Source organism: Equus przewalskii, chromosome 6 (assembly GCF_037783145.1).
Source record: "Equus przewalskii isolate Varuska chromosome 6, EquPr2, whole genome shotgun sequence".
Taxonomy (NCBI): domain Eukaryota; kingdom Metazoa; phylum Chordata; class Mammalia; order Perissodactyla; family Equidae; genus Equus; species Equus przewalskii.
Genome location: NC_091836.1, coordinates 20,871,947 through 20,896,651, shown reverse-complemented (window position 1 = coordinate 20,896,651; position 24,705 = coordinate 20,871,947). Strand labels below are relative to the sequence as shown.

At 37.6% G+C, this 24,705-nt stretch overlaps 1 protein-coding gene across 4 annotated transcripts in view; it reads left to right on the top strand.

Annotated features, from left to right (window-relative positions):
* ALG9 (ALG9 alpha-1,2-mannosyltransferase) overlaps positions 1–24,705 on the top strand; it is a 95,417-nt gene that overhangs the window by 24,365 nt on the left and 46,347 nt on the right. For all 4 annotated transcript variants that reach the window (XM_008527250.2, XM_070624856.1, XM_070624853.1 and 1 more), the window contains 5 exons: positions 11,558–11,680; positions 14,408–14,562; positions 16,612–16,741; positions 17,373–17,520; positions 18,679–18,808. In XM_008527250.2, coding sequence (XP_008525472.1) covers positions 11,558–11,680; positions 14,408–14,562; positions 16,612–16,741; positions 17,373–17,520; positions 18,679–18,808 — 686 coding nt within the window. The remainder of the gene's footprint in view (positions 1–11,557; positions 11,681–14,407; positions 14,563–16,611; positions 16,742–17,372; positions 17,521–18,678; positions 18,809–24,705) is intronic.

Sequence of the window (24,705 nt, the reverse complement as noted above, 5' to 3'; positions counted from 1 at the left end):
GTTAGGAGATAGTTTAATTTGCTTGAGCTTTGGAATTTTATTTTATTTTATTTATTTATTTATTTTAAATTCACTCCCAGTATTTTATTGTTTTAGAATTTTTTTTTTCCTTTCTCCCCAAAGCCCCCCGGTACATAGTTGTATATTCTTTGTTGTGGGTCCTTCTAGTTGTGGCATGTGGGACGCTGCCTCAGCATGGTTTGATGAGCAGTGCTGTGTCCACACCCAGGATTTGAACCAACGAAACACCGGGTTGCCTGCAGCGGAGCGTGTGAACTTAACCACTCGTCCTCGGGGCCAGCCCCTGAGCTATGGAATTTTAATTCACTTGCCTCCTTTTATCAAATATAGCATTTCTTTGCTGACAGTGTTCTTTTCTTATTTAAAAATAAGTGAGATTTGAATATAGCATTTGTAGCCACTAAATATTTCTCCTTGGTTACTGTGACATTCAGATCTGGCTTTCTGTTAGTCCTGCTGTCTGTTATTCTCAGTTTCAGAGTATTGAGAACTCTGTTGGGTATGCCATGGCTTTTGATACTACTCTTTTTTTTTTTTTTTTTTTTTTAAAACGTATGCTTTTTGGTAAGGAAGATTGGCCCTAAGCTAACATCTGTTGCCAGTCTTCCTCTTTTTTTTCCTTCCCCCAAAGCCCCAGTACACAGTTGTATATCCTAGTTGTAAGCTCTTCTAGTTCTTCTGTGTGGGGTGCTGCCACAGCATGGCTTGATGAGTGGTGTGTAGGTCCACACCCAGGGTCCGAACTGGCCAACCCTGGGCTGCTGAAGTGGAGCACATGAACCTAACCACTTGGCCGTAGGGCTGGCCCCCGCATACTGCTCTTTTTTAATTGAAAGTTACTTTTTCTCTTCTCATTAGAAAATCAATATGATAACAAAAATAGGAAAATAAAAACATTCATAATCCCATCATCTCTAGATAGCTATTGTTAATGCCTTAGAGTATATTCCTCAACATTTTCTGTAAATATATACATTTCGGATTACTTTTTCTTTTTTCAACTTGCATTACTTCAGTATCAGGCATTAGAGGAGAAAGTTTGGAAAATCTGTAGACAAAGCCTAGCAAATGGGAGGGGGTCAGTATGAGAGGTTGATAGTTTGGCTAGTTTAGGGTTAAGAGGGAAAAAAATGGAATGCCTTTAGTCTGGGGATGCATTCTCCTTACCTCCATCTCTACCCAAGCCCGATGCCTTTCTCTAAGCCAGCCGTTGAGCCTGTTTTATTTGGCCCTTAGGGCACTTTAGTTATTGATAGCTACAGAGGGATAAGCTAGAGATCTTTCTGATCAGATCAGCCAAATCACTAAACATTTTATGAGACACGTTTTGATTAAAATAAGTGTAGTTTCTTCTGTCTTAGTCTTTTTAAGGTCTTAGAGCATTCTGTATATGTGATTGTCTTGGGGCTTTGCTATAAAGCAGGTTAATATTATGTCTGTATCTCTTATCAATTTAAGCCATGCCCATCATTTTTCTGTGCCACTTGCCAAGAGAACCAGCAAATTGAATGAGGAGATTTAAAGTAAGCATATGAATGAGATTTAATTGGGCCTCCTGGGATTTGGGGAATATTGTCATTTTAGATGGCAAGTAATAGGTTAAAATAAATAGTATTTTGTTCAGTGAATTGAATTCACAAACTGCATGGTTAAGAGAGTAATTGCTAAGTTGAAGGAAGTTTAAAAGGCTCATTTATAGCTTCAAGATCTCCAAGGATGTGAGAAAAAGCCCCAATTTTAAGCTTATGCCTCTAGATGTCTCCCTTTAGCTAGGGAGAGTTTGCATGTTTTTAATTGCCCATTGTTTTAGTTTACTTGTAAAATTTTATTTGATTCTACAAGGCAATAGAAGGGAGATTGTCTTCTTAGACCCAGATTGCACATTAGAAATTAATTTACATAGAATCTGTTGGAAGCATAATATCCATATATAGGTGAATAAATTGTGTTGAGTTTAATTTTGAAAAATTGGCTTCTCTGCCTTTTTTTTCTTTTTTTTTTTTTTGACGAAGATTAGCCTTGAGCTAACATCTGCTGCAAATCCTCCTCTTTTTGCTGAGAAAGACTGGCCCTGAGTTAACATCCATGCCCATCTTCCTCTTCTTTATATGTGGGACTCCTACCACAGCATGGCTTAACAAGCAGTGCATATGTCCACACCTGGGATTCGAACCAGCGAACCCTGGGCCACTGAAGTGGAACGTGAGAACTTAACCACTGCACCGCCTGGCAGGACCCCTTCTCTGCTTTTTTTTTTTTTCTTTCTTTCTCTGTCTGACTTATTTTTTTTTTTTTTTTTATTAATGTTATGATAGATTACAACCTTGTGAGATTTCAGTTGTACATTTTTGTTAGTCATGTTGTGGGTACACCACTTCCCCCTCCGTACCCTCCCCCCACCCCCCCTTTTCCCTGGTAACCACCAATCAGATCTCCTTCTCAATATACTAATTTCCACCTATGAGTGGAGTCATATAGAGTTCGTCTTTCTCTGACTGACTTATTTCGCTTAACATAATACCCTCGAGGTCCATCCACATTGTTGTGAATGGGCCAATTTCGTCTTTTTTTATGGCTGAGTAGTATTCCATTGTGTATATATACCACATCTTCTTTATCCAATCATTAGTTTCTGGGCATGTAGGCTGGTTCCACGTCTTGGCTATTGTAAATAATGCTGCAATGAACATAGGGGTGCAACGGACTCTTGAGATATCTGATATCAGGTTCTTAGGATAGATACCCAGTAATGGGATGGCTGGGTCATAGGGTATTTCTATTTTTAACTTTTTGAGAAATCTCCATACTGTTTTCCATAGTGGCTGTACCAGTTTGCATTCCCACCAACAGTGTATGAGGGTTCCTCTTTCTCCACAACCTCTCCAACATTTGTCGTTCTTGGTTTTGGATGTTTTTGCCAATCTAACGGGGGTAAGGTGATATCTTAGTGTAGTTTTGATTTGCATTTCCCTGATGATTAGCGATGATGAACATCTTTTCATGTGTCTATTGGCCATATTCATATCTTCTTTTGAGAAATGTCTGTTCATGTCCTCTGCCCATTTTTTGATCGGGTTGTTTGTTTTTTTGTTGTTAAGTAGTGTGAGTTCTTTGTATATTATGGAGATTAACCCTTTGTCGGATAAGTGGCTTGTAAATATTTTTTCCCAATTAGTGAGCTGTTTTTTTGTTTCAATCCTGTTTTCCCTTGCCTTGAAGAAGCTCTTTAGTCTGATGAAGTCCCATTTGTTTATTCTTTCTATTGTTTCCCTCAACTGAGGAGTTACAGTGTCCGAAAAGATTCTTTTGAAACTGATGTCAAAGAGTGTACTGCCTATATTCTCTTCCAAAAGACTTATTGTCTCAGGCCTAATCTTTAGGTCTTTGATCCATTTTGAGTTTATTTTGGTGTGTGGTGAAAAAGAATGGTCAATTTTCAATCTTTTGCATGTGGCTGTCCAGTTTTCCCAGCACCATTTGTTGAAGAGACTTTCTTTTCTCCATTGTAGGCCCTCTGCTCCTTTGTCGAAGATTAGCTGTCCATCCCCTTCTCTGCTTTTTAAATGGGTTATTACATGTTGATCTTCTGACTGCTTATTTATAAAATTGTGTGAGAGTATATGAAAGTTACATATTTTTGTAGTCCTCTAGATTGATGAGGTTTATAAATCTAGAAATAAGCAGGTTGGTAGGGAGAGTAGGAAAGAAAGAATAAACTGATTTAAGTTTGTTTCCTGTTTAACAGTGGGTGGGTCAGGGACCCCTGTGGTGGGTTTTGGGATCCAGCAGAGCCGTGGCCAGTCTTTCTCTGGACATTGGCATCTGCTGTTCATTTCAGCCAATGTTTTACTGGGAAGAGTCCTTGGGGCTCTGTTTTGCCTGCTTTGATGAATCTGGGATAGCTTCAGTTCAGATTTTGCTATTGTGGATGTACAGGAACTGATTATTTTTTTTAGTGATGGAGAAAAAGCTTTGTTGGGAAAGAGGGAATGGTTATACTGGGCAGTAACAGGACTGATACAGTGCTGTAGTCAGCCAGACTTTAGAGGGTTGTTGCTTGATGGTAGAATTTTTGTGCTTTTACCTTATCTTTGAACTTGACAATTTTTGAGGGGTCTGATTTCCATTCTTTTTTTTTTTGAGTTCATAATAGTTTACATCATTGTGAAATTTCAGTTGTACATTGTTTCTTGTCTGTCACCACATAAGTGCTCCCCTTCACTCCCTGTGCCCACCTTCTACCCACCTTCCCCTGGTAACCACTGAACTGTTCTCTTTGTCCCTGTGTTTATCTTCCACATATGAGTGAAGTCATGTGGTGTTTGTCTTTCTCAGTCTGGCTTATTTCGCATAGCATAATACCCTCCTGGTCCATCCATGTTGTTGCAAATGGGATGATTTTGTCTTTTTTTATGGCTGAGTAGTATTCCATTGTATATATACCACATTTTCTTTATCTAATCATCAATCAGTGGGCAGTTGAATTGTTTCCATATCGTGGCTACTGTGAATAGTGCTGCAATGAACATAGGGGTACACAGGTCACTTTGGATTGTTGATTTCAAGTTGTATGGGTAGATACCCAGTAGTGGGATAGCTGGGTCATATGGTAGTTCTATTTTTAGTTTTTTGAGGAATCTCCATACTGTTTTCCATAGTGGCTGCATCAGTTTGCATTCCCACCAGCAGTGTATGAGGGTCCCCTTTTCTCTACATGCTCTCCAACATTTGTTATTTTTAGTCTTAGTGATCATAGCCATTTTAACAAGCGTAAGGTGGTATCTTAGTGTAGTTTTGATTTGCATTTCCCTGATGATTTGTGATGTTGAACATCTTTTCATGCGCTTGTTGGCCATCTGTCTATCTTCTTTGGAAAAATGCCTGTTCGTATCTTTTGCCCGTTTTTTGATCAGGCTGTTTGTTGTTCAGTTGTGTGAGTTCTTTATATTATGGAGATTAACCCCTTATTGGCTATGTGATTTGAAATATTTTCTCCCAATTAGGGGGTTGTCTCTTTGTTTTGATCCTAATTTCTTTTGCCTTTCAGGAGCTCTTTAGTCTGATAAAGTCCCACTTGTTTATTTTTTCATTTGTCTCCCTTGTCTGAGAAGACATGGTGTTCAAAAAGATCCTTTTAAGTTTGATGTCAAAGAGTGTACCACCTGTATTTCTTTCAGAAGTTTTATGATTTCAGGACTTATTTTCAAATCTTTGATCCATTTTGAGTTTATTTTTGTATGTGGCATGAGATAATGGTCTACTTTCATTCTTTTGCAAATGGTTGTCCAGATTTCCCAGTACCATTTATTGAAGAGACTATCTTTTCTCCATTGCATGTTCTCGGCACCTTTGTCGAAGATTAGCTGTCACTAGATGTGCAGTTTTATTTCTAGGCTTTCAGTTCTGTTCCACTGATCTGTGTGTCTGTTCTTGTACTAGTACTGTGCTGTTTTGATTACTATAGCTTTGTAGTACATTTTGAAGTCAGGGATTGTGATGCCTCTAGCTTTGTTCTTTTTTCTAAGGATTTTTTTTAGCAATTCGGGATCTTTGGTTGCCCCATGTGAATTTTAGGATTCTTTGTTCTATTTCCATGAAGAATATCATTGGGATTCTGATTGGGATTGCATTGAATCTGTAGATTGCTTTGCGTAGTATGGACATTTTAACTATGTTTATTCTTCTGATCCATGTGCATGGAATCTCTTTCCATTTCTTAATGTCATCATCTATTTCTTTCAATAATGTCTTATAGTTTTCATTGTATAAGTCCTTCACCTCCTTAAATTTATTCCTAGATATTTTGTTCTTTTTGTTGTGATTGTAAATGGAATTGTATTCTTTTTTTTTTTTTTTTTTAAAGATTTTATTATTTCCTTTTTCTCCCCAAAGCCCCCCGGTACATAGCTGTATATTCTTCGTTTGTGGGTTCTTTTAGTTGTGGCATGTGGGACGCTGCCTCAGTGTGGTCCGATGAGCAGTGCCATGTCCACGCCCAGGATTCGAACCAACGAAACACTGGGCCGCCTGCAGCGGAGTGCGCGAACCCAACCACTCGGCCACGGGGCCAGCCCCTGTGGAATTGTATTCTTGAGTTCTCTTTCTATAAGTTCGTTATTAGAGTATAGAGATGCAACTGATTTTTGTAAGTTGATTTTGTACCCTTCAACTTTGCTGTAGTTGCTGATTATTTCTAATAGTTTTCCAGTGGATTCTTTGGGGTTTTCTATATATAAGATCATGACGTCTGCAAACAGCAAGAGTTTCACTTCTTCATTTCCTGTTTGGATTCCTTTTATTCCTTTCTGTTGTCTAATTGCTCTGGCCAAAACCTCCAATACTATGTTGAATAGGAGTGGTGATAGTGAGCACCCTCTGATTTCCATTCTTTTATAGAGTGTTAACTCCTTTTTGTTTTAGCAGGCCTGCAGAGAGAACATTTCTTCCATCATAGCAGTCAGTATTCTTTGTGTATTCTAGGACTTCAGTAAAGAGTTGTCATGAATGAATGAATGAACAAATTCTAGAATATCCATCAGATTACTTTAGTGCCCTGATCACTATTATATCCTAGAATATTTTGGTTAGACCTGTTGTGGTGTCCTAGGTTGGGATTTTCTTGATACCAAATAAGAATAGTAGAGGTAAAAGTGCTTTTCAAATCAGAAGGTACTTTACAATTATCAGCTAATTTTATTATAATTTGTGAGTCCATTCAGTAAATATCAAAGAGTTATCTTTTATAGATGCTTTGATGCTGTCCAGTTGTCAAACAGTGAAATAGCATGTCTTTTGTCATGGAAACTCCAGCTCTTTGACTTTACTTACATGTTTGGCATTATTTGGCATTATTTTGACTATTTTGTAGGAGTCTCCTGCTCCAAGTGCTTCATTAGCTGTGGTAAGCACAGTTTCTTATCTGAAAATTAAAAATGCATTGTGCTGATAGTTTTTGCATCCATCTCTTATGGCTGTTTTCTTATGTATAAGAACATAATAAGCCTATAGTTACTTCTTGAATGAATGGATAAATGGACCTCAGGTAAAGAAGCAGTGAAATAAATTGCTTTTGAGCATTTATCATGTGTCCTCATAGAACTTTGCTGTCTAATACAGCTGCAGACACGTGAATAGATAATTACAGTCCAATGTTATTGTGTGCTACAGTGGAAAGATAGTTAGGGAATTGTAGGAGCAAGTCCATCTCATGGTATCAGGAAAGACTTCTTAGAGGTGGTGGTCCCTGAGCTGAGCCTGGAAGCAAGAGTAGGAGTTTACCAAATAGACACTACAGGGGTGCATTTCAGACAAATAGAGCGTCAAGTGTGGGGACTGCTGAAATAAAAAAAGTGATTGAATATTGAGTTCTTCTTAAAAAACTTAAAGTAGTTTTACAACATTAGCTGAATTTTAGGTAAAAACTACACAGCATGAGCAAGATAAATTCTCTCCATTGTGATTGTAATAATATAAATATTTACTTTGTCTATTGTTCCTGGTTTTCAAAGGGACCTTTCCATACTTTCTTGGCCAGATAGCATATATTAATGACGCGTGCTAGACCTGAGCTGACTCTTGTGTTTTGAAGTCAGGGGAAAGAAAAGGAGGAGGATTTCACAACAGCTTCTTTTCATCGAATGCCTAATATATACCAGAAATTTTACACATATCGTCTTCTTTGCCTCACAAAACTCTGTAAGATAGGCATTGTTTATCCTTACTCCTAGATGAGGACACTGAGGTGGAGATGGTGAGGGACTTGCCACGTAGTTAAATCAGTGGCAGAAGTGAGATAGGAGCTTAGGGTTGTCTGACTCCAAAGCCTGTGTTTTTTCCCCTGGAAACAACCTTAGCAAAACCCTGGAGTTTAGCTGTTGCGACTTGACAGGAGAATAAGCTTGCAAAATCAGAGTGTGAGTTGGGTGGTAGAAGATCCAATCTATAGAACGCGTGGGAAGCTGCTCCTTTGAAGGTCTGGTGCAGTGTGGCTCTGAGAGTGGTCAGGAGCCCCTGCAGAGCTTCGAAGGCAGGGTGGCGTGCACACTGGCGGGCTCTCTTTCACCTGGGAGCACTGCATCAGACACTTGTTGAAGAAAGGAGTGTTTACATGAGGTAAAGAACACTTGGCATTTAGGAACTTTAGAACAGTGTAGACATAAAATCGCAAAGTTGTAGGCAAAGCATCTCTGTGGGGTCACAGATCAAGAGGTGAAATTTAGTGTTGCCAAAAAAAAGTGACTGGTATTGGCGCTGATTTTGCCTCATACCCTTGTAACATTTTGAGTTGTCAGAGGTTGAGGTTGATCAGTATTTTTGTGTGGTGAGTGGAGTGGTGCTCTCTGCTGACAAATACACAGGCCTGGGGATGGCGTGGGAGGACAGGTATAAGAAACACTCTTCCCTCAAAAATAACAGTGAGTCTGCTCTAGAATGACGCTTTGCAACTTAGGACATGATCCCTGCCTGTTTATGTGTTTTATTAGCATCTGTCAGATCACTGGACGGGAAATTTCAGAAGGTAAAGGCTAATGCCCTCTATTAAAAGGCCCACAGTTTTCTGTTCTTGCAGCAGCAGAGAATGAAGCCCCAGTGGTCTTTTGAAGCCTGCTTAGAGTTGACTGCCAGCCAGAACTGTTCTAGAGCCTTCACTCTTTTGCTAATTATTTCTGTTGAACTGTGGTGGCTTTTCCCTCTTGGTGGTGCAAATTTGACATTTGTGAGGACAATTTACTATAATTTAGTTCCTACAGTTCTGTAAAATTATAGGCCTTATAAAATGGTTCGCCTTCATTCAATCTATGGAACAGTAAACATTATCCCTTCTTTTAGCCTCTTCAAAGCTCCCTTTAGCTCATTTGAATGAAGAGAATTGAGGCACTTTCTATAAAGAGGGAGATTGATGAGTCACTCCCTGCAGAATCCCCGCTTCCAGCTTTCTTTCACCTTACATTTTGCACGAGCTAAATGCTTAGCTTGTCATTCTGACGCGTTTTTTCTGTAGAGTTCAGCTTTGATACTTTCTGAGCAGCAGCATCCAATATCTCCCTGGAAAGCGATAAAAGTTTTTACTCTTTTCTCTTTGAAGGCGGGTTGTCTCATCAAGTAGTGGACTCTGACTAACAGAATTTACTATTTTTGTCCCCTTTTGCCCTTGTTTTTAAGGCTGTTGTCACTTGAACCTTCCCCACTCTTGGCTTATTCCTCAATTTTTGCCCCATCCTTCAGGGAAGTAACAGTCTGTTACGAAATGTTCAAGCTTAGCTGTGAACTTGATCTGTGAGCTCCTAACACAAAAATAATTGAGTTTACCAGCTTAATACTTCTGGTTCCACATCTCAGAGTACGGTGTATCTAGGTAAAAAGATAGTCAGCCTTAACAGGAGGGTGTAGGAAATTGTGGTAGAGACAAGTATTTGCTAGAAACTAAAGAGCTCCCCTGAAAACGCAATATGTGTTTGCAAGGATCAAAGAGAAAGAGACCTCTTCTGTTTATGCTTAACATCTGTAATAGATGATGTAAGAGATGACCCCCTTTCTCTCTGGTCACTGTGGTTTTTCTTTGTAGGTTCAGATTTCCAGAATTTGTTAAGGAAATAGGCAGGTCAAGGTTGACAGCACTGCATCTACACTGGTGGTCAGGAGGGGATTGTGCAAAAAATTATCTTTCTGGGAACTGGACTCCTAAAGGACTCATTTTAGGAAATATGTTGTTAACTCTAAATTAAAATCCAGAGAAGATACGTATTTCTGTTTTGAAAAGAAAACCATCCATTAGTTTTCTGTAACCCAAAAGGTTATTTGTAAAGAATATAAGATATAAATGTCTCTAGTGAACTTGGCCTGGAATAGGACCTCTGTTCCTGAACAGTTCCAATCATTGTATTTAGACAGGAGGGGGTGAGCTTTCCTAAAAGGTGACAAACAGTTGAACTTGAGTCCTTCCTTAGGCTACCCCCCCCCCCCACCTGAGTCCTCCCCTATATGTTTCTAGCATTATGGGTTTGGTTTCTAATCTTGTTTTGCTGAGCAAGCTGCAAAGATGTCAGGTTTTTCTGACTATTCCTCTGCCTTCTGATTACCCTTTTAAGCAATGCTGATTGCAGGAAATTGCTGTGGTGCAAGGCGGGTGTCACAACACACACTGATTAAAACCCGCATGTGTCATTCACTGCCTGATTGAAGTAATCACACAGAGGGGAAGAGCAGATGAAAAACCTGCCAAATGTGCAGAAGGGGGGCTGTTTCTCATCACTTGGGTTTAAGGATTTTGAATTAAAGAATCAAAACTAGTGTAAGGTTTCTGTTTTCAGTCATTTTGTTTTATTCTGAATCCTCAAAACTTCTGAGCAGGGTTTGGGTCTCTGAACGTTGTTTTCCTAAGGAAAACAAATTGTTGTTTTCACCAAACACAAGGTCCCCTATATACCTGACTATGGAATACTGGTTGAACATTATCAAAGGGAAAGATAGTAGAACGTAAATGGGATAAACAGGTGAGAAGAAAATGAGCAATGCCTGAATATCTCAGTCCTACAAGTCTCCCCGACCCCCCTCACTCACTTACTCAAATGTCTGGTTGTCACCTGTGCTTATCACCAATGAGCTATACATTGGAAGTTCCAATAACCCCCTCCTCGGGTTCAATTAGTTTGCTGGTATGGCGCTCAGAACTCAGGGAAACATTCACCTACGTTTACCAGTTTATTATAAAGGATGTTATAAAGGATACAAGTGAATAGCCAGATGGAAGAGATGCACAGAGCAAAGTTTGTGGGAAGAGGCCTCAGAGCTCCCATGCTCTCGGGGTGTGCCACTTTCTCCACACCTCTACATCTTCGCCAACCCAAAGCTCTCTGAACCCCATCCTTTTAGGTTTTTGTGGAGGTTTCCAATACATAGGCATGATTGACTAAATCATTGGCCATTGGTGATTGAACTCTATTGCCAGTCCCTCTCCCCTCCCTGGAGGTGGGGGGGTGGGACAGAAAGTTCCAACCCTCCAATCACATGTTTGGTTCTCCTAGCAACCTGTCCCCATCCTTCTGTTACCTAGAGATTTTCCAAAAACCCCATAATTAACATAATAAAAGACACTTTTATCTCTCTCATCACTTAGGATAGTCCAACGGTTTTAGGAGGTCTATACCAGGAAAGGGGGCAAGACCAAATATATATTTCTTACTATAAATCACAATGTTACCACTAGGCTATTTAAGTTATTTGGTTGTTTGAAAAAGTATTAGTCCCATTTGGGCGTGGCAATTTAGCCTAGATATAATAGTCACCATAGAAAATATAGCTACATATTTGAAACTTGCTTTCTCTCTAAATCCATGACCAGTCTCATTCTCTTCCCGTCTTGTACTCCTGTGCTTCCCTTGTGTGGCTGAGCATGGAAAGAGAGTGCGCTGGCCGACCCACATTCACTTGAGGCATTGGATCATAAACATTCCTTGAACAAAGAACTTTATGAGTCAAGCACTGTTATAATAGCTTTGGGAGGCATCCACTAATGATTTCTCTTTGTCTCCCTCAGGTACAGAACCCTGGTATTTCTATTTAATTAATGGATTTCTAAATTTTAATGTAGCCTTTGCTTTGGCTCTCCTGGTCTTACCACTGACTTCTCTTATGGAATACCTACTGCAGAGATTTCACGGTGAGTGGCTTAAGGGATGATAGGTTTTTTGGGCGGAAAGAGCAAGTGTATACCAAAAAGTGAGAAAGAATCTACTTATTTTATCCTCCATTTTCTTCCTATGGAAATGGTTGGCTTATTGAATTTTTGATCTGTATTTGTAGATTATTTAAACCTATGTGAAGATCTGGTTAATAATTGCATGTTAAACTGACAGAGGGAGGAGCTTTATATCCCTTCAAGTGAAGAAGTCAGTATAATATACATAACCACCCAGGGAGGCAAAAACATTTATAAAAATCTCAGGAGATAAGCCTATTTCAGTCTTCTGCTTTTTAAGGAAGTGTGTGTTAACATGGTAGATTGCTTAAGATAATCAGTGGCAGAGGCAAACATTCTTTGCAAATTACTTCAACCAAAAATTTGAAAACTAAACTATACAGGGATTCCCCCAAATTTGATACTGAAGTGAGAGAAGCTTTGGACTTCCTAAGAAGCATGATGCTTCTTTTTGTTCCGTTTTGCTTCTGAGTTTGCCTTATTCTAGAAGGTTCAGTTTGTCATTTATTTTGCTTGCTCTTATTCTGTATTGCACAGCCAGTGTTTTCGCAAGTTGTCATGGCTCTGGATGTCTAGAGCCCATAGTTTCTTTTATGGAAGACAGATTTGAGCAGAAATTCATACGAGCTTTGGAAAGAGATTTAATTTCGGACTTTTCAGTCTGATTTGGATGCCCTATGATCCCTGCATTGCACCCCCCATTCTGCATTTCTACTATTAATGATTTATAAAGTGTTCACTGTGTTATAATATTAGAATGTGAAAACAGCCTTCAGAATAACTTTTGTTTTGTTTTAACGTAACCACAATGCCATTATCCTAACAAAATTAACAATAATTCCTTAATATCATCTAACATGCAGTTGGTATTCAGATTTCCTACATTGTCTGAAAGTGGCTTTTTATAGTTAATCTGTTTAAACAGGATCTAAACAAGGGTCATGTACTGAATTTGGTGTTATGTTTTTTATGCTTTTTAAGAGGTTCCCCCCTCACCTTTTTTCTCATGAAGATTTCTAAAGAAACCAGGTCATTCATCTTGCATAGTGGCCCATATTTGGATTCAGCTGTTTGTTCCCTTGAGGAGTTAGTTTATTCCTCCATTCCTTGTATTTCTTAAGAATCACTTTTTCTTTTTTGAAAAGTAACTGTTTTTCTGACTACAGAAATAATTTGTGCAAGTGGAAAATTTGGAAAAGCTTGTACTGTCAGTATAAAAACAGTATATTAAGCTGTTCTCTACAGTATGAATCTGATTTTGGTTTAAAAATGTGTAATGTACACAAATGTCCACCTAGTAAAAAAGTGAGTGCTGTTTTTTCTTTATACTTTTTGTGTATTTTCTAATAGAAGCAATACTTTCTTATAAGAAAAAACACAGAAAAATGTGAAGAAGCAGGAAAGAAATTATCCATTATCCCATCGTAGTACAACTGTGGTTATGATTTTGTACATTTTATGGAGGACATTTCAAAATTTTAGGCCATATTTTTAAAATGTATTTGTCAGCCTTTAAGATACAGAAGACAGATTGTTTACTTGTAAAAGATAGGTTTATTTTCTTATAATTAAGAAAATTCTAACCTAAGATACTTCCTGGAAATGTATAAATCTGAAGTTACAGCCTAAAATCTCATGATAAAATCTTAAGAATGGAAAGTTCAAAAGATAAGCTTGTTATTACAGTTCAAGAATTTTTATCCCTAAAGAGTTTCTGCAAAAAAACAGATAACTTAGGCATATGCTAAATTAGGCATTGCTAAGGTGGATCTTGATGACAATCCTGATCTTTTCATCTAAACTTCCTCATTGTAGACAGAATGGACACCAGGGGGTGCTGTCTGTCTACCCTTTACTGGTGATTCCTGTGCACTGCTCATTATCACTAATAACTAAACACAGTAGGAGATGCCTTCTCTGTGGGTTGCAGGCTTACCACTCAGTGTTCGTGTACCTAACCACAGGAACTTTGCAGCAGGTGCTTGGGTCTTAGTGTTCATTAGATTCCTTTAATTCTTTCACATGCTTTAAGTACATTTTGTTTCCAGTTTTGAGATTCAGAGTGTATGGGTGTTGCAGAAGAGGAGAGAAAACTTAATCAGTAAATTTTCTTTAGGAGTGTTTTTATATTTACTTTGAAACAAAGTCTTTGTCATTTGTGTCTTCATGAAAACCAGTGATATGTTTGAGAATCCAACTCTTTTTCTTTTCTTTGATCTATATATAGCTTTTTGAACAGACCAATTGGTGTATAAGTAAGAATAATATATTAAACAGAACATAGGGATTACAACCCAAGAATTGAGTTTATGTTATGCTTTTGGTTAGTCTCAGGAACCTTTAGTCTAAGTGGCAGGACTCATTAAGAGAGAATGCTTTTTTCCCATTTATCCGGTGTAGAAATTGTTAAGCTCTGTTACCCATTCACCTGACTTTCGTTTGTGTTCTAGCCAAATCTAGCATTGTGCCTCCCTTGAGATGTTGGATTGTTTGGGAGAGCTAAGAAGTATATACTTTTTTCTACTTGACTCCTTTATTGCATCAGAGAAAGTGTGAATACAAGAGTTGAAACATTTTATGGGGTGTCGGAGGGCATATGCCCAAGTTTGAGATCAAGAGAACATTGAAACTAAATATGTTGTTTTGTTCTAATATGGTGAAAGGTGGATATTTTTCTGTGTCTTACAGTTCAGAATTTAGGCTACCCATATTGGCTTACCTTGGCTCCAATGTATATTTGGTTTATAATTTTCTTCATCCAGCCTCACAAAGAGGAGAGGTTTCTTTTCCCTGTATATCCACTTATATGTCTGTGTGGCGCTGTGGCCCTTTCTGCACTTCAGGTGAGTTTCAGAGAAATGTATATCTACTTCATTCTATTTCACTTTTTAAGGTGCTCATAAAGCTTCAAGGCAAATTACAGAATGCTTCCACCTAAGATATTTTGTCCATACATTAAACCTAATACAGATCATACTATTAAAGCTTTATGTATTGATTGCTTGGCTGTTGATCGTATGCTTATTTGCTGATTACATATTTACAGTGTTAATTTCTGTGTTAATTTGTCTCTGTTGCTAATAAGAATCCAATTGCTATTAGAGAAGTTTTTTTAAGTCATTGTATGGGCTTATCACAGAATAGTTGCAACACAGCACAGATCTTGGAATGTCTGCTCTTCAACTACAAAATCAGATTAAAACTTGCTCAAGTGTTTGAGATAAAATCAGGCAGTTAGCAATATGGGATACTTTGTAATCCTGGCTTAAAACTTGTGCAGGTCAATTCCCTGTCAGAACTAATCTTGAATTTCTCTGTATTTGTGGTCTCAGAAGCCTCTAGACTCTTTTTTGACCTTTGCTACCGTTTGCAATTGGCAGAAAAGAATAGTTAGGGTGATAGGGTTTTTTCTTAACAAATTTATGGAGATATAATTCACAAACTATACAATTCACTCATTTAAAGTGTACAATTCAGTGGTTTTTAATATATTCACAGATGTGTGTAACCATCACGACAGTCAATTTTAGAACATTTCATCACTCAAGAGCCTCATACCCTTTAGCTGTTGTCATCCCCCTTTCCCTTATCTCCCCAGCCATAAGCAACCGCTAGTCTACTTCCTGTTTCTATAGATTTGCCTATTCTGGGCATTTCATATAAATGGAATCATAAAATACTTGGTCTTTTGTGACTGGCTTCTTTCACTTAGCATAATGTATTTAAGACTCATCCATGTTAGGATGATGGTTTAAAAAAATAATTTTGATTATAAAAGTAATTGAACTTGATTACAGATAATTTTCAGCATTTTTGCCTATCACATATCAAAGTTTATTATGGTTGTAGTCTAAGTGTACATATAACTTTATATCTTTTTTAATATAATTATATCATAACATTCTGTGTTGCCGTATCTATACCCATCATTTTAATAGCAGTATAATGTTAATTGGATATAATATATAACATTATTATGTAATGTATAATATATTGACTTGGTTATATATAATATAATGATTAAATGTAATTTTTGTTAGAGTTTAGGTTGCTTGCTTATTTTAGTATCATAAATAATGCTAGACAAATGTGTTCGTTTAGGTATTTGGATTGTTTCCTTAAGACAGATTCCCAAAAGTACTAAAGGAGTTCAGACGTATTTATGGCACTTATTGTATATTGCAAAATTGTTTTCCAAAAGTAGTTCTAGTCTAGGAGGGAAAGAAAGAAGGAAAGAAATCTAATGGAAAGGTACTCAAAGACTGTAGAATTTATATATGTGTGTATATATTGTAATAGTATTCATCTAGTTTGTAAAGTAGTTTAGCAGATAATTAATAGCATTTTCCTGATGTTCTATGAGAAGAATTCTTTTTTCTTCTTCTTTGATCATGAGACATTTTGTTGATACTAAAAACTTTGATGAAAACTTGTCGGTAATGAAAGTAAAGATTAATACTTGTTATATCAAAATAGGTTGAGATACTTCGTATATCAAAGCAAACTAAAGCATTTTTAAACAATTTTTAACATAAATTTTAAAAACTTAACAATTTTTAACATTTAAACAAAAACGTTTTTGTTTAAATATTTTAAAAAAATTATTAAGACCTTAAGCACTAGAGAAATACCCAAATAATTTTCTCGTGAAGTTAGTGCGGTTTCATTGTTGGCAAGCCCCCTGACTGATCTGACCTACAGACAGTCTCAGCGGAGTTTGCCTTACTCTTAGAATTTGGGGTGGGTGCCTCACTAAGTGTTTGCAATTCTCAGACCCTTGATAGAAACTCTTTTGCTGCTTCCTCCCTCTTGGTGTTACTATGATGTCTTGTGATTATGTGTTTCTTGCAAGGTACGTCTTCTTTTTTCAATGTGGTTTTCTTTCCTTCCAGAAATGTTACCACTTCGTATTTCAGCGATACCGCCTGGAGCACTATACCGTGACGTCAAATTGGCTGGCATTAGGAACACTCTTCCTGTTTGGGCTCCTATCCTTTTCTCGCTCTGTGGCACTGTTCAGAGGTAGATGTACTGAGAATATCTTAACCCATACTTACAAGGCACTTCACCTTGGGTTTTGCTTGATGCGTGATTGTTTAATACAATTCGGCTTCAGCTGGGAGGACGACTTTTCTATGGGGAGAACCTGTGGACTATTTTAATATTATGACTGGGCTGCCACTTCTCTAGCTTAGGATTGAAGAGAAGATTGAGAATTCCTTTTAGTGTGATTAACTATAATTTTTTTTCTCTATTGTTGATTTTGTTTTTCCCTTTAAAGGTTGAGTTAAGGAAGTCTTAAACTTCGGTTGCAAAGGGGACTCAATTCCCCTGATAATATTCTTTCGTATAATCATTATTTGGATCCGGAATATTAAAATATGCTAAAATAACATAAGTTAAAAAGGTGGAAGGGTGTAGAGAAAGGCAAGAAAGCAAATTATTTTTTGGCAAAATAGGGTCTCTACTGTAATCACTTCCTGACCGTAGAGACGTTTTGCACTAGGAGAGCAGCTTCCTGCTGGAGTTGTTGTGGAGCTTCGCACTCTTAAATTTCACATGGATTACAGTGGGATGTTAACATGCATTACAATTAAATGTCAGAATCGCATCTTACTCATCTTCGGCTTTCACACACCTTTGTCCCTTCCAGGGTATCATGGGCCCCTTGATTTGTATCCAGAATTTTACCGAATTGCCACGGACCCAACCATCCACACTGTGCCAGAAGGCAGACCTGTGAATGTCTGCGTAGGAAAAGAGTGGTATCGATTTCCCAGCAGCTTCCTTCTGCCCGATAAGTAAGTTGTCCTTTAATTTCCAGAGTTTTAAATCAAGGAGTAAAAACAGTAGTTCCGTGGCAGTATCTTTTTAATTTTTCTTTCATTTTGGATTTTTCACAAAAATTTTAAATAATTTACTATCTCAGAGAACTGTGAGATCTGCACTGTGCATCCATTGCCTGTGTTCAGTAGACTGAATGCTGTGTCTGTTTATGCACCCTTCACTGCCCATAACCACAGAGGTCTGGGTACTTCTAGAAACTCCTTGAGCCCTGGGCTCCCGCTAGTGGTTCTTTCTGAGGATTTATATTTAAATTTCTATAATTATCTGATATTACTCCACTTCTAAAAGTAGTCTAGAAACTCTAGCTGGAAGAGTGTTTTTAGAGAAGCAATGTTTGTCATCCAAGAACAGTGAAAGTTCTCTACGAACCGTGGACAGTGGGGAAAGCTGTGGTTAAGATATCTGTGCCACTTTCCTTTATGCTTTCTGCTGTTGGAGGTGATAGCATAGGTTCTGGAATTCCTTCTGTTTGCTTAATTTGGACAGAGAAGAGTCCTACTTAGGGAAAAGAGAAGTCAGGTTAACGTGAGTCATGTTGCTACATTTGGGGACTGGCTTTAGCAGCTTAACTCGTGGTGGTATCTTATGCTTGATAAAGATCCTGTATCGATCACTTGATTAAATTAAAAATTGTTTTTTAAGTATTAACTTTAGCCTTTGCCTTTTACATCTGAAATAGTTTCATAACTAAAGATACTTTTGAGGATTACTCAGGAACAAGGTACTTCTCCCATAGTATATTCTTACATTTCATTCTTTTCCTACCTGATAAATTTGCTTTAATTTTGATGAGTCTCTCTGATCATGTGGTATTTGGTAATAAACTTTGATGCTTCTCTGGTCGTTTGATGGAATAACCATTTGGTTGCAAATTTCACTGTGAGAGTTAGCGAAATGGGTTGAGAGATCTCTAGTTGAAAATTTCTCAACGGTTTTGGACTGAATTGTGACCTCTGCCTCTATGCTCCCTGGTTGAGGTTTTAGCAGAAATACTTCTTCTCCAAGTGAAATGTTTTCACATGAATTTTTTGGGGGGCTTGTTTATTTCAAGTACATTTAGCAATATGAGCCCCCTGTGTTTTTCTTATTCTCCTTATTTGTGTTTCTGACAGCTGGCAGCTTCAGTTCATTCCATCAGAGTTCAGGGGCCAGTTACCAAAACCTTTTGCAGAGGGACCACTGGCCACCCGGATTGTTCCTATTGACATGAATGACCAGAACCTAGAGGAGCCATCCAGATATGTAAGGGCAACATTCTCCTTTTACTACTTTGAAATGAGTTCTATCCCTAAAATCTGTTGGCATACACATTAGTGTGTTGATGAAATAGACGTTTCCTTTTTTTTTTTGAGGCAACTTTGGTTTATAATATTATACAAATTTGAAGTGTATGTCATTGTATTTCGATTTCTGTGTAGATTACATCATGTTCACCACCCAAAGACTAATTACCATTTGTCACTGTACACATGTGCCCAGTCACCCCTTTTGAGCCCCCTCTCCCCCCTTCCCCTTTGGTAACTACAATCTAATCTCTATATCTGTATTTGTTTATTGTTGTTGTTGCTTTTATCTTCTATTTATGAGTGAGATCATATGGTATTTGACTTTCTCCCTCCAACGTATTTCGCTTAGCATAATACCTTCAAGGTCCATCCATGTTGTCACAAATGGCCAGATTTCATCGTTTTTTATGGAAGAGCTGTATTCCAATGTATATATATACCACATCTTCTTTATCCCTTTGTCCTTTATGGTCACTTAGGTTGTTTCCAAGTCTTGGCTCTTGTGAATAATGCTGCAGTGAACATAGGGGTGCACGTATCTTTATGCATTCATGTTTTCATGTTCTTTGGATAAATATCCAGCAGTGGAGTAGCTGGATCTTAGGTAGTTGTATTCTTAATTTTTTTTCTTTGTTGCTGGGAAAGATTCTCCCTAAGCTAACATCTGTTGCAAATCTTTTTTTTTCCTTCCCAAGGCCCCAGTACATAGTTGCATATTCGAGTTGTCACTCCTTCTAGTTCTTCTATGTGAGCCACCACCACAGCATGGCTACTGACAGATAAGTGGTATGGTTCCATGCCCGGGAACCAAACCCATGCTGCCGAAGTGGAACATGCCAAACTTTAACCACTCAACCATCAGGGCTGGATCTATTCTTAATTTTTTGAGGAATCTTCATACTGTTTTCCTTAGTCACTGCACCAGTTTGCACTCCCATCAGCAGTGTATGAGAGTTCCATTTTCTCCACATCCTCTCCAACACTTGTTAGTTCTTGTCTTGTTAATGATGCCATTTTGACAGGTATGAGGTGATATCTCATTGTAGTTTTGATTTGCATTTTCCTGATGATTAGTGATATTGAACATCTTTTCATGTGCCCCTTTGCCATCTGTATATCTTCTTTTGAAAAATGTTCAGATCTTTTACCCATTTTTTAATTGGGTTGTTTGTTTTTTTGTTGTTGGGATGTATGAGTTGTTTGTATATTTTGGATATTAACTCCTTGTCAGATATATGGTTTGCAAATATCTTCTCCCAGTTAATAGATTGTCTTTTTGTTTTGTTGATGGTTTCCTATGCTGTGCAGAAGCTTTTTAGTTTGATGTAGTCCCATTTGTTTATTTTTTCTATTGCTTCCTTTGCTGGCCAGACATGGTACTTGAAAATATGCTGCTAAGACCAATATTGAAGGGCATACTGTATATGTTTTCTTCTAGAAGTTTTATGGTTTCAGGTCTTATGTTCAAGTCTTCAATCTACTTTGAGTTAATTTTTGTGTATGATATAAGATAAAGGTCTCCTTTCTTTTGCATGTGGCTATCCAGTTTTCCCAACACCGTTTATTGAAGAGATTTTCTTTTCTCCATTATATGTCCTTGGTTCCCTTGTTGAAAATTAGTTGTCCATAGATGCATGAGTTTTTTTCTGTGCTCTTGATTCTGTTTCATTCATCTGTGTGTCTGTTTTTGTGCCACTACCATGCTGTTTTGATTACTATAGCTTTATAGTATATTTTGAAATCAGGGAGCGTGATACCTCCAGCTTTGTTCTTTTTCCTCAGGAATCCTTTGGCTATTTGGGGTCTTTTGTTGTTCCATATAAATTTTAGGATTCTTTGTTCTATTTCTGTGAAAAATATCTTTGGAACTTTCATAGGGATTGCATTGCATCTATAGATTGCTTTAGGAAGTATGGACATTTTAACTATATTAATTCTTCTAATCCAAGAGCATGGAATATCTTTCTGTTTCTTTGTGTCTTTTTCGATTTCTTTCAACAGTGTCTTACAGGTTCCAGTGTACAGGTCTTTCACTTCTTTGGTTAAATTTATCCTGAAGTATTTTATTCTTTTTGTTTTGATTTTAAGTGGGATTGTAGTCTTCGTTTCTCTTTTTGCCACTTTTTTGTTAGTGTATAGAAATGCAACTGATTTTTGTATGTTGATTTTGTATCCTGCAACTTTACTGTATTAATTTATTATTTCTAAAAGTTTTTTGGTGGATTCTTTAGGGTTTTCTATATATAAAATCCGTCATCTGCAAAAGTGACAGCTTCACTTCTTCCTTTCCAATTTGGATCACTTTTATATCTTTTTCTTGCCTGATTGCTCTGTCTAGGACTTCCAATACTATGTTAAATAAGAGTGGTGAAAGTGGGCATCCTTGTCTAGTTCCTGCTCTTAGAGGGATAGTTTTCAGTTGTTCTGCATTGAGTATAATATTAGCTGTGGGTTTGTCATGTTTGGCTTTTATTATGTTAAGGTATTTTCGTTCTATACTCATTTTATTCAGAGTTTTTATCATAAACAGATGCTGTATCTTGTCAGATGCTTTTTCTGCGTCTATTGAGATGATAATGTGATTTTTATTCTTCATTTTGTTAATGTGGTGTGTCACGTTGCTTGATTTGCGGATGTTGAACCATCTCTGCATCCCTGGAATAAATCCCACTTGATCATGGTGTATGATCTTTTTAATATATTGTTGTATTTGATTTGCTATTATTTTCTTGAGGATTTTTGCATTGATGTTCATCAGTGACATTGGCCTGTAATTTTCTTTTTTTTGTATTGTCCTTTTCTGGTTTTGGTATCAGGATAAAGGATAATGTTGGCTTCGTAGAATGAGTTAGGAAGCTTCCCTTCCTCTTCAATTTTTGGGAAGAGTTTGAGAAAGATACGTATTAAGTCTTCTTTGAATGTTTGGTAGAATTCATCAGGGAGGCAGTCTGATCCTGGACTTTTACTTTTTGGGAGGTTTTTGATTACTGTTTCAATTTCCTCAGTGGTGATTGGTCTATTCAAATTCTCTGTATCTTCTTGATTCAGTTTCGGAAGGTTGTATGATTCTAAGAATTTATCTATTTCTTCTAGAGTATCCAATTTGTTGGCATATAGCTTTTTGTAGTATTCTCTTATAATCTTCTGTATTTCTGAAGTGTCCATTGTAATTTCTCCTCATTCATTTCTGATAAAATGGGAATTTCTTGGAAAGTGATTTCTTTACAGTGAAGGATATAACAATGTTTATTGAGAAAAATGAACAGTATCGCTTTTATTTGCAGATTACCACCTACTTTATTTTCTATGTAAAATATATAATTCAATGCATTTTCTAAGCTAGCCTGGAAATCTTTTTATGTTGAATTTGAATCATTATTTTGAAACGCATTCTGAAATTCTTATTATTCCTTGGTCCTTGTTATTAAAGTACTTGGTGAGGAACTTTCAAGTTGTCAGTAGACCTTTGGCCTATTAGTATATTCTAGTTTTAGCAAATGAACAGTCAGTGAAGGCTCTTTTCATAGTGAATCCGTAGGGCGATTTCCGTCAGGGCTGTGCTCTTCTGCCCACTCGTCTTTACGCACTCTGAGATCCCATGCAGATTTTATTTCAGTTCCTTTGAAAGGTGACTCTTTCGCCATTTGATACCTAGAAAATCTTTGTGGAAAAGGTGAGAGCAATAAAAATAATGCTTCTGGTTTACAGAGACAGTAAAAGATTATTTTATACACTTACTAGAAAGCACATTTTTTGGCAACCTGTCAAAGAAACATTTAAGAGTTTAAATGTCAAATACATTTCGTTTAGGTTTTCTCATGTCATATACTTAAAATGTGAAATACCAGAACTTGTAGTTCTCTTCTGAAGCAAACCTGTAGTCACATCTCGCCTTTTGCCTCCCAGATTGGGGCTGCTTAGACTTCCATGGAGACCCTCAGGGCTTATGAGTGAGGTTCCTATTGTGTGAGCTTTAGTTATAAGCTATGAAAATGGACATCATAAGATGTGTAATTGTCCTGGCCCCCTGAGGAGGTTGTACTCCACCAAGTGGCTTATATTAGAGCTTCCTTCTGACTTAAGCCTCTGATTCCTGTAACAAATGAAAATACCTCTGGGAAGGGTAAACTGTTATTGGTTGTTTTCATTTTAGCTGCAGATATACTCTTGAGAGCAGGCTTTGATGTTCAGGGGATCACCATGGGGACACTGGATAGTCCAAAGGGTGGGAGAATACACTGTGACAGGGGGAAGGTGTGTGTTCAGAGTGATAGTCTTACAGCTATGTTTTTGAAAGAGATAGCATGGAGAAGTGAAAAAGAACTGGACTTTGGAGTCAAGTGGGCCTGAGTTCAAATCCCATTCTATTTCTTACCTTGGTGACCTTGGGCAAATTAGTTAACTTCTCTGTTTAACTAATTTCAGTTTTCATCTGTAAAATTGGAATAATGATATCTACTTTGAAAGATTATTATGAGATTAGATATTATATTTCCCTGTCATATTTAGCATAGTGTTGGGTACATAGATTTTTCCACAAATATTCTTAATCTGATAATGGTGTATCAGATGGATTAGAATTAAAGGCACCCTTAAGAAGATTTATAATCTGCCCGAATCTGTCTCTCCTTCCTTACTTTTACCATTTTCCAACTTGATTTTCATTTTTCTTAGCCCAGACTCATCATTGCCTTTTCCACCTCAATGGCTTTGCTTCCATTGGTGACAGTGCCTGGATTACCTTTGTCTCCCTTCTTACACTATCAAAACTCTTCCTCTCTCAAGCTTTCTCAACTAGTTACATCCTAGTGAGCAGTCCATCTTTAAATGCCTTAAGTATTTATCTGTACAGCTCATTTAGCCATTTAATTTTGTTGTCTTATGTTATTTAATTATTTCTGATATGTATATCATGTCTTTCCCCTTCAGGTTGTGACTGCTCTGAAGAGAATGACTGCCCCTTATTTCTTTGTGTTCACCTAGCATCTAGGATAGTGCTGTATATTTAGTAGTTAGCTTATACATGCTTCCTGAGTGGAGACATGAATATTCCTTATCGTTGGGACAGTGATGTTGAGAGAAAGCTGACTATAAAATCCACAGGGACCTTTACATATTTCTTAGGCTTTGGTCACTGGTTGTCTCTGGTTAGATCATATTTCTATATTTTCTGCGACTGGGCACTGTTAAATTGGGTTAAGTGACTCTATACATATTAGCTTTACCCAAAAGCAAAGATTTTTCAGAATACCTATAGGAATCACCAAAATGCTGGCTGATAAAACCAGGGACAGGGGCTGGCCTTGTGGCCAAGTGGTTAAGTTCATGCACTCCGCTTTGGTGGCCTGGGGTTCGCTGGTTCAGATCCTGGGTGCAGACCTACACACCGCTCATCAGGCCATGCTGTGGTGGCATCTCACATGGAAGAACTAGAAGAACTTATAACTAGGATATACAACTATGTACTGGGGCTTTGAGGAGAGAAAAAAAAAAAAGCAGGGACAAACAAATCAGATGTACCTGCTGAGTGTGTGGTGTCTGTCATTGTGCTTGTCCACCTTCCTTTGGTTGAGAGTTTTCCTGTAGAGTTCTTTGGATTTTTCTCCATGGCCGTGGAAGTGCCCTCCAAATCGAGTCCACTCACCTTGACCCTTTGGAAAGTAGAAGAGACATTTGATAGTTTACTGTGAATTCTACTTGAACTATGATCAGGGATTCATTTCTTTCAATTAACTGTTTAAAAAGTTATTTGTTGTGGCCAGCCAGGTGGTGTAGTGGTTAAGTTCATGCACTTCGCTTTGGAGGCCCAGGGTTCACAGGTTTGGATCCTAGGTGCAGACCTACACACTGCTC